General features: G+C 41.4%; 1 protein-coding gene across 1 annotated transcript in view; it reads left to right on the forward strand.

The window, feature by feature from the left end:
• LOC146864077 (UDP-glycosyltransferase 3A1-like) overlaps nt 1-9,079 on the forward strand; it is a 549,505-nt gene extending 540,426 nt beyond the window's left edge. Inside the window, exon 7 of the mRNA XM_085631020.1 lies at nt 6,673-9,079. Within this exon, the coding sequence (XP_085487146.1) occupies nt 6,673-6,949 (277 nt within the window). The 3' untranslated portion in view covers nt 6,950-9,079. The remainder of the gene's footprint in view (nt 1-6,672) is intronic.
• Nucleotides 9,080-10,998: the final 1,919 nt, after the last annotated feature.

Consider the following 10,998-nt stretch of genomic DNA (forward strand, 5'->3'; position numbering starts at 1 on the left):
ATGTGTTCCTTTTGCATTTGTCGCCCTAAGTGGGAAGGGTATGCCCCGACATGGGTCCCGTGCTCAGTGCGGGACTGGATTCAAGCTAGCCTAGCTGATGAGGGGTGATGCCCCGAAACCGGTCCCAGGATGTTTGTTTTAGGTCCAGGGAGGATGTGGCTTGGCAGCTTTGGCTGGACTGTTCCCATGAGGAACAAGGTGAAGACTGATTTGCATATGGCTGAGTCCAAACTAAGGTGACGTGGTGAGCAAAAGAACGATGGATCAAACCCAGATCTTTCTGACTGAAAGGGAATGTTTGCATTGTTCAGCATTCTGTCCATCATTTGCTCCCAGGGTATGCCCACACATGAGTGCCGTGCTCACAGACCACTGGATTAAAGTTAGCCTAGCTGATAAGGGGTGATGCCCTGAAACCGGTCCCAGGATGCTCGTTTCCAGTCCACAGAGGGCCTGGCTTGGCAGTTAGGGCTGGACTGTTCCCATGAGGAACAGGGTCAAGACTGATTTGCATATGGCTGGGTCCAAACTGGGGTGGCGTGGTGAGCAAAAGAGCGATGGATTAAACCCAGATCTTTGTGACTGGGTGTGAATGTTTGCATTGTTCAGCATTCCGTCCATCATTTGTTCCTTTGGCACTTTTAGAAAGTTGTCATTTTCTTGCCCTAACAATGTGGTGCCTGCAGCCTGTTACTGGGTCACATGACTAGGTATAGTTGGCAGTTGACCTATGAGTATTCCTTCCAGACTGCCACACATTACAAGGACTGGGTGTTGACAGGATGGCCCATCTTGAGTTGATCAGGGGGCAGAGCTGTCACTACTTGCACTTTAAAGTCACTGCCTCAACTCTCACAGAAAGGAGTACACACTAGACTATTGTACCTGCAGACAGTCTGGGCCCAGGACAGGGAGGCAGGAAATTTCAGACACTTCTGTAGGGGGTAATTCTCCACAAAATTCTGCACGGTAAGGCCCCCCCCTATACTACAAAACCTCATCTCACCCCACACCACCACAAGAACGCTTCGATCCTCCAACTGCAATCTAGCCTCTGTACCTAGAATTAGGAAAGCTTGCTCTGGCGGTCGACTGTTCTCATACAACTCGTCCAAACTATGGAACACTCTTCTTCCAAACCTCAGAGCTCAACCCAACCTTCTCTCATTCCGCAGAGCACTCAAAACATGGCTATTTCCATGAGGTTCGCCCTCAGCAGGTTCTTGTCACTTAGCGCTGGGACGCTCACGGGCAGCCATGCGCTCTACAAATCAGTAAAATAAATAAAATAATGTTTCTTTCACTTGTGCAACAAGGTATAAAAAGAGGACCCTCAGACTCACTCTTCAGTTCACATCTGGACCTGTTGATACTAAAGAAGAAGGACTGCCCTTCTGCCAGAAGACTACCATTCTGCTTGAGCCCTGCCCTGCTTTCTGAGAAGGAAAACTGAACATGCACCCTTCATTCCAGGCTGAAATTACTCCAAGGGTCAGCAGACTGACCTCCTGTTCTGAGCTACAGGGAAACAACAAGTTCAAGAGGCCTCCCTGCAACTGCCCAGCTGACCACATGCACTGAACTAACCTAGACCTACAACTGGACGTGCCTGAGCCCTGTTGGGCTCTGCTGGAATGGGCTCCTGATCCCCAAGCTGCGTCCCTCTGGTCCTGTACCGTTGGTATTGCATCAGTTTACTGCCTCCCAAAAAAAAGGATAAATCCTGAAGTTTGGGGCTTTTCACAATTGCAAACTGGCCTATTCAAGCCAAGATCTCGCTACCAGGCTGAAAAATGTGAAGCTTTTATGAAACCAACTTTTTGCACTAGAGTAAGCACCAGCCACGACGGCAGCCCCAGATACGCACTTTCCACTATATCATCGACAGCCCGCAGTGACAACCAGCGCAAAGCTCCAGCAACGACCATCCATGATGCCCAACAGGATCTTCGCGCTAAAGGGATAACAGTTGCTGACACCTGGCCTGCTCTTCATGCAACAGTGACAACCATCCATGGTGCTGTCCTTTCTCCTTGCGGCCTCCTCCATCGTGAACCAGACACTTTGTGCTGGACTTTAAAAGGTCACTTTTTCAGTGAGACTAACCTAGTCATTGTATCCAGCCCACGCTCTATCACAGTCGGTCTGAACTTGTTACTTTCACCCTGTCTTGCATGACCAAATTACCATGAGTGACACTTTGTGCTTTTAGGTGCTTTAATTACCTCACATCTTTGGAATCGCATATCTCTCGTTCTACGTATTTGTGTTGTTTTCATGTCAAATAATTTGTTAAATTGTACTCCATTTTTCTAAGGTGGTGTGGGACTTTTTCTTGTGTTGTGTTTTTACTTTATTACTATTTGCGTGCTGCATAAATACTATAAACATTGCCTCTAATTTATGCCTGACTGCTTTCGCTCCAAGCTAACCAGAGGTTTCAGCACAAGTGAATGTAGTTATATTTTGTAGTTCGCCCTGACATTGATTGTGGCTGTCGCTTGAGAAGGGCTCCCACCCCCCTCAACCAGGAACACAATTTCTCACCGATACTTGGATGTAAGCATTTTGATTTTAGGGCTGTGTCCTCTTAACTGTAAATTGTATCAGTCTGAAACCTAGTTGCATCTGCCCCCACCTCTGAATCTTCCATGTCATCCCCTGGGATGAATTATTTGGTTAGCTCACATCAAGCAGCCAACCTTCTCTTTTTGCTTTCTTTGCACTTCTACTCACACCTTATTTATTGGTAATATATGGTCTGGTCCTCTAAAATCTTCAAGTGACATACACATCTTGTAGAATCTAGGCTGCACAAAGCTTTGGTGTATCTACCATTATCTATCAATGGAGTAATTACCTGTCCATTGATTGTCACCTATAAATACTAATCGGTTAAAGAACAGCTGCTACCATTTGTCCGGCTCTATCCCTCCCAGTGAGACTAGAGCAGGCTCCTCACTTCCATTTTCTCTCAGCACCTCCTGAAATGTGGAATGCTTCATTACAATGGTAATCTGCTTTCTTGCGACCTACAAGATGTGAAGCTGGTGCAATGTGGCATTCCTCTACCACCAAATCACCACAATGTGACTAGAAATAATTGCCCTGGGCATGAAAGATATACTCTTGGCTTTGTATGGAACATGGTGTTGACTGGATCTCCCTGCTCGGAACCCTTATTGAACTTGCTTGCGTGTTCCTTTTTGAAAGTTCTAAATACTTTGTTCTATAATTCCCAGTCATCTGCTCTAGCGTACTTCCATAGGTATGTGAATTTATAGTCCAGCAGGCGTTGGTGCAGGACTATGTTGTAGGTAACAATTGCTCTGCGACAACAAGTTCAACATATCTTTAATGTCCACATCATTCCCATTTGTTTCATGCAGGTTTTCCCATAACATTTAAAAGCATTTGACACCTTCTACGGTCTATCATCTAAGGTCTTTGTAAATAAAGACAACTTATTGCCTCATTTGTACACTATTCTTTATCGAGACTAGCTAGCGTGTAATGTATCTTGAGTGTGAAGCATCCGACCAGATGGAATATCTATTTTTTGTGGTTCAATAACATCACTAGGCTAAGCAGGCAAAAGGCTGAGTTCAGACGAAACTAGGGAGGATAGTTTGAAAAATTATGCAGCATTTTTGGCACCATTTGCCATGAAGTAGAAAGCTTTGCTTGTGCACTGCTTTCCCCTTAGAATAGGAATACAGTAACTAAAGCATATCAAATACTTTGACCTTTTCTGTCCTTATTTTTTGCATCAAACGGGTGTCAGGTATCTCTTTATGTTGTCAGTGTACAACAGGTAGCAGCATGACATAGAGCATTGTATGCCCCAGTCATCTAGCATGGGCTATTGAATGAAAATAAAGCAGTAGTACATAGTACTGAAATTAAGGAATAAAGAAGGCACAATCTGGCTTCTAATTCAGTACTAACAAGCACTGACTTAGCCAGCAGATCTGGCCTTTGACATTAGCTTACAGGCCTAATAGCATTACCAATGTCTTTTTTGTTTTGCTCTTATTTATGACAAAAAACATCCAAGATGGCTGTCATGCGTGCAAACCCGGGGCAGTCGACTTGGAATAATAAAGTAAAAAAAGAATTTCAAGTTGGCCACCATGCCTGTGAATGCATATACTCACACAGGATCAAACCTACTTGAAGATGTCTGTCCACCAATACAATGGTAAATGGAGCATGGAAGGTTCATGTGCATCTCGGCAAACCTCTTCATCCACTCCAATGTAAGCAAATTTCTTAGATCAACAACAGAAAGATACAATTCATCTAGTCAAAACACAGTGAGACTCAAATGCTCCTTCGGCAGACCAAACGCAAGAATAGGAAAGAACACAATTGAGTAAGGAGCAAGGAACTGAGAGTTAATCTGTCTGTAGGCGAGACCTCATCTATTTTTATTGTTCTGTCTCCTTCAACTTATGGGTCAGTATTTCATGTAAATCTCTTTTCAGCCTTAAAACACTGAGCAATATGGTTGGGAATAAATCAAAGATGTGGTTTTGACTTCCGTTCTTTCTTTTTCATGCATTTCGGGGTTCTACCACATAATTGCTTGTTTTCTTTAAAAAAAACATTTGTTATTGAATTTAAACATTGGTATTTGTGTACAGACTTTTCGAAGTGGGTAAGTACAGAGTTATGGCATGTGTTATTTCTAATTTATATTGTGCATTTTGACAAATCGAGAATAATTTAGCCAGTTTGTTCCTTTCTGAACACTAGGACCCAACACCAGAAGAAATGTGGATCAGGTGGTTGTCTGATATCCTCTTGGCAGGTGAATCCGAGTCTCAGGGTGAGCCCTGATCATTGACCACCGAGGCTGAGAGGGGTTAATGCCAGTGCTGCGAGTTGGTACATTGCACTCTGGTGTGGGGTCGTGGGTTCTCCCGTGGAAATGACATGGGCTATACTGTATCTTTCTCAGTCCCTCGAGCCTGTTAACCCGGACTTGTAGGTAGTTCTTTTTCCTCAATAAATGACAACACTTCGTCTCACACAGGGGCTAATGGTCTTCTGTGTAATCCCTGTTTCTCTTCCCTGTGCAGCATCATACTCTCACTCCTATCCCACTTCTCAACAGTTTTGGCCCATCGTCCCATGGGATGGGCCACTGGCAATTTCTATGTCAATGCAATGGCTTTCTTGGCAAATGATACTGCAAAGTATAGGAATCTATTGCTTGCTTTCTTTGTTTTTGGATGGAGAAATTAACCCTGTGAGCAAAAATCCAGGGGGAACAAGCCTGTCCTTTCTATCCCACATATCTGTTGTTTTTTGATAGTATAGTGTCTAGCATTGAACTAAGCAGTGTTCCACCCAGGGTAGTTCATCATGATCAAATTGGAGAGACTTCAGTCCCAAATATAAAGTCATTACTTTTATATGTAGAAATCGTTCTTAAACTTACCACTTCATCATTCTAAACCAAAATTAACATGATTGAATAACTGTAAAATTTAGCAAAATGGCCATATAATCCCAGGCTGCAAAAACATAAAGTAAGAAGGTAGTTGTGTGCTGCTTAATTATGATTATAGAACGCATAATTATCAGGACTAGGTAGTACATACAGAGCCACCTGACACAGTACGGTCCACAGATTACAATGGAATAGATTCCTATGAGATCATAAAATACAGATGGCAACTCCTTGTGCCATTACGTAAGAATAATCCATACTATTGATTTATAAGCACCAACTCTTGAAAACGATAGAAACCTATGGTTAAGATGATAAAATCAACTGACATTTTAAGTCCTTTTTGGACGCCCTAACTGTTATGCGTTCATCCTTGTCTGGCCAACACATAGATTTCCACAGGCACTGCTGGGCCAATCAGAGATCGATTCGTCCAAGTGCCGCCTTCATCCGTCGCTAATTTCAATGCCTGTACTGAAAAGTACCTTGAGACCCTCATGGGTGAGTAGCAGTGCTTTAAAAGTCCCTGATTGATTGATTGGTAAGTAGATTGTAGCAGCACCTTGAGCTTTATTGATGTAATCAGGAGTCCTTTTCAGAAAGACACTAGAAAGAAACAGAGACAGCTTCTCGTGCAATCCCTTTGTAGAAGGCTAGGTTCTTAGAGGTTAAACCATGAGCCTAGGTGCTGTACAGATGCTGTGGAGTTTTTAAATTCTCTGATCAGATGATAGATAATGTACCAGGAAAATTATTTTATGGTCCATCAATTTATTATTTAGTAAAAGAACGAATTCGATTAGTAGCCTCACAATCTTAATGTACTATATGTTAGTGTATCCCAAAGACTTTTAACATTGTTTTAATAAATATATCAAGGACCATATATTAAGATTTGGCCTTGACCATCTGGGGCATTACCATAGCACACCAAGGCTTTCTAGACGAATTTTCCTTGATTTCCATCAAGCCAGTCTTTTTTCTTGCCTCTGTCAACTAGCAAAAAAATCATCTGAGATATCCCAAGAAATTGTGGCCACTTTCATATGTCGTTTACAGACTGAGGTATATAAACCAAATCTGCTTTTGCTGATCTGAATTCACAAGGTGGCATTTTTAGATGGTGCTATAAGTAAAGATAGTGTAACTCTTTTACGTGTACTAAAAGTAAGCATTTCAAATGGTGGAGTGACACTGTATATTTTTTCTTTTAGTTACAAGTTAGCGGCCACAGCTCAGAGTAAAATCCACCGATCTGAGCCCCTTCCACCCGACCAGAAGTTAGTTCGATGGATGGAACACATCATTGCGTCAAAGGGAGGCGCTCACCTACGCCCATACAGCTTCCAACAACCGTGGTACCAGCAGTGTTTGTTGGATGTTATGGCCTTCTTATTTACATCTGTCGCTGTGGTTATCTACATTTGTGTTAAGCTGTTGAGAACTGTTCTTTCAAAGCTGTTTCGACAAGATAAGCTAAAAAAGCCCTGATATGACAGACTTTTTTTAATATGTGCTTACTTTTTAGATTATCCTGTCGCAGTCAACAGTAGTTCAGTATAAGTAGTTTAAAACATATATCTAGAGGATGTGTTTTTACAATTATCAGTTGATTTTTTTTATATTTACATTCTTTGAGTTCTATTTACATGTGTGTAGTACTTACATGCACAAAAAGCAATTCTGTGAGCAGAAGTCATTGATTCTGGTTAACTACATCTGGAGACGTTTCCGCTCCCAGATCAGACAGGTGTTGAAAATCTACCAGTGGTCCGTCAAAGGAGGACCGGGACAGCCTTACAAAATGGGGGCATTCAGAAACAGTTTCCAAATAGCCTCCTGTGCTTAAAAAAAGCAATTTTACTAATAGCAAGTGGTGGAGTAAGTGGAACTGTTTAGAGTAGTTTAAAGAAATGGTGCACCCTCTCAGTCCATTGAAGTTTAGTCTAAGGGTAGAGACCGACCCTACAGCTGTCACATGCACAGTGAAAACTTGGCAGCGTATAGCCACACGCCTGCAAGTGCCTATGTTATAATCACCTAAACGTCCCCTAGTGTATCACCCGAAGATGCTGGTATTACAAGAGGGGTTTTTTAAACATACCAAAACTAAATTCGGCATACACAACTGGGGCGATTTATACTTGAACAGGAAATTCCGCACATTACAGCAGATATTCACTACACCTGCACCTTCTTCCATGGATATGGAGATGGTAAGGTCGCAGCAAGGCATTAGGGAACACACGCCGTCATATTCACATGAACCACAAACACTGGCCCCCCTGCACATGCTGTTACTAATGGAGACAGCTTCACATGTGGTGTCCACACTATACCATAACATATACTCTAACCAAACCCCGGTTTGTTGTGATGCACAGGAGAAATGGGAAATAGAATTGGGGCAGACAGTCACGGAGAAACAATAGCTCTACTGCTGCAAACAGACCGAGCTGGTGTCATCAAGCTGTCGCTTACGTATTTTACACTATAAATTCTTGCACCGAATATATTATACACCAGTTAAGATGCATAGACATGGGCTGCGGGGTAATGACCGCTGCAACAGGTGTGGGATAGAACAGGCAGGGTTTCCTACACCTCGCTTGTGATTGCCCCAACATCACAGAATACTGGAAACAAGTGTTTAAAGCATTGCAGCAGATGACATCGCCCCAAGTTCAGATGTCACCGTTAACTGCTCTTCTGAGCTACACGGAGACTATAGAGGTGGGATACCCTAGAATCATCTCCTTAGGGTTGCTACTGGCCAAGCAAAGAATAGCATGTAGATGGGGACAGGGTAGAGCTCCTAAATGCAAGGACTGGAATAAAGATATGCTTTTTTTGGCAGGATCAAACAACTACCTATGCGGAACTATTACCTTTGGCCTCGAGACCCAGGGACATATGGGACCCCCTCAAAACTTATCTCTTTGCACATCCAATTGATACCAATAATGAAGATACGTAGATATGCTACTGTATGTTCTTTAATCGAGATCTGCGCACAAATAAACCTTCGGAAACAGAATGGGAGTGTTATGTTGTCATGACTGACATGGTTTTCCTTTATACCCCCCCCCCCCCCCCCCGCTTTCTTTTACTTTGGTACTCCAGGTTATCATTGTGTATATTTTGTGTATTACTGGCCTCCTGCAACATGTTAGAATGGATACGGTCGAATACCCCTCTTTATGCCTTTCATTGTCAACACCTGCAATGTATAGATAAGCCAATGTCTGTGCAATTCATATATTGTGAGTGTTGTATGTTTCAAAACTAATAAAGAAATTTAAAAAAAAATAAGTTTAGTCTAAGGGTTTACTCTACAGGGGGAAATGCTTTGCCCTTGTAGAAAACAATCAAATAATAAATGTACTCTTTGCAGAATCGAGTTTATTGGACACTCTTCTGGATAAGCATTGTGAACTGGGAGGACGACAGGGTATCCATGGTTTGCATAGTTTTCCATGCGTAGTCCTTCGTCATTTTTTTTTCAGTCGGTCCTTTAGTATGTTGAGCCAGACTGGCATGAATTGTGCTTGGCAGTGGTTGAAAAGTGTGACAGATGTAGCAAACTAGGCCAATAAGAAAGAAATGATCTGTGTTTTCAAGATTCACCACCTCGATTGTACTGCATTGTTGATTGTCAAATAAAGACAATTATGATTGATCTGGCTAACATATTCCTGATTTGCTGTCATTAAAACTCCCAAAGCCTTTGTTACATTTGCCTTTTACATGTTCTTCTCGTGCTTGCATGCACAAGCTTGGTTGCTTGTTATTTTATAAAGTCTTGATTCGTGGCACGATCAGTATGTTATAGAATAGAACATATGATCAGTCCTGTGAATCAAGACTGGCAGTTGTTTGGAGCCAGCCGGAGCCTGAAGTCCTGTATCCGGTGGTGCTTCCTTTTATTTGGATTAAACTTCAATTTATACACTTTTGTGTCTTCTAATCCATCTTAACAATTGGCTACGATTAAGGAAGCATCTTATCCTCGAACCCGTTACTTGGAATTTTTTTTTTATTGGAAATTTATTTTTTTCCTCGTCTTCTACTACTAATGTTTGTCTTCCATTGTGATTTTACAAGACTGAATATTTTCTAACTCTAGAATCGACACTACGATTTTAAGTGGTGTTGAGTTCACTTTCATTCAGTCCTTTATCGTTTATGTACATTACATAACTACTTTGGAAGTCAATTTTAGTTTTGCTGTTTGGGAATTGCCCTGTTGCGTGGAAACTCAGAGCAAGACGTGCCATTACGGAGAAGAAGGTGTTCATTGTGATGTGTTGGTGATTTTCTTACGGAGAAGAAGGTGTTCCATGTTATGTGTTGGTGATTTTCTACTTCAGAGGTGCGGAGCATATATTGTTGCAAGCATCTTTCATCTTGTTTTGTTTCAAACATAACCAACGCCTCACCCACCTGATTCTTCTTCGATCCTTCGACGTCGTTCCAACCTCTCCACAGGACTTCCCAACAGAAACGTTCTTTCTGTCAACCTTTCTAATGTTGTCTTCCGGCTCCTACGCACTACATATTACGTTGTGCAGTCTTCATTCAGCGTGTTGTTTATTCATTGGTAACGTCACCTCACCTTGAAACGCTCTTTTTTTTTTTGTTCATCATTTCCACTTACTGTGTTGAGTGTCGATTTACTGAAGAAAAGTAAGGTACCTTTATTTCTTTTTCTTTTTCTTCTTCAATTCATAACTGAGATAAGGCTATTTTTAACTAATGTTTTTTTAAGAACATTTTGATCCTTTTACTTCACATATCGCAGCATTAAGGATCATGAACCAAGTGTAGTTCATCAACGCCATCTACTGGTTTACATGTGTATATTCTATTTTAATAATACTTTTAGATTCAATGTACTGAATCTTCGTGCTTCATCTCATCCTGACCATCATTCGACCATTTCTACTTCAATGCCTCTTTTCAGACAACGGTGACTGCTTTAATTATTTTTTTTAAACTGTGATATACCATTGTTTAAGAGATCCATTCCTTTATACTTTGTATTTATTAGTTTTAAAAAATATATATTTTATTTTTATTTTTTTTCTCTTCTTCTTCTTTTCAGTATGTGTGCACAAGGTTATACTCTTTCTCCTCCACAACCTTTTTGGTCCGCTGGTAGTTCGCCTTGTATGCCATGGGTTGAATGGAAAGCCTATTTCTTGAATTATATCGAAACACTAAACTCTAATGGAAAGATGAAACCACCTGAAAAAAGGCATTTTTCTACATTCTTTAGGTCCAGAAGGTCTCAAGGCGTTTAATCAGTTACCTAGAACTGAAAGTAGTGGAGATGGTAATGTTTTTGATAAAGCCATTTCGGATTTTGATCGCTACTGTTCACCTAAAGTGTACACATTTTTTCAAAGAAAACAACTTAGTAATGAATCTGTTGACAGTTATGTTTCGGCATTGAAAACTTTGTCTTTAGATTGTAAGTTTGGTATTTTACAGGAAGATCTTATCAGTGATCAAGTTGTAATGCATGTTAACAATACTAC

The sequence above is a fragment of the Triturus cristatus genome, chromosome 2_1 (assembly GCF_964204655.1).
Source record: "Triturus cristatus chromosome 2_1, aTriCri1.1, whole genome shotgun sequence".
In the NCBI taxonomy this organism is placed as follows: domain Eukaryota; kingdom Metazoa; phylum Chordata; class Amphibia; order Caudata; family Salamandridae; genus Triturus; species Triturus cristatus.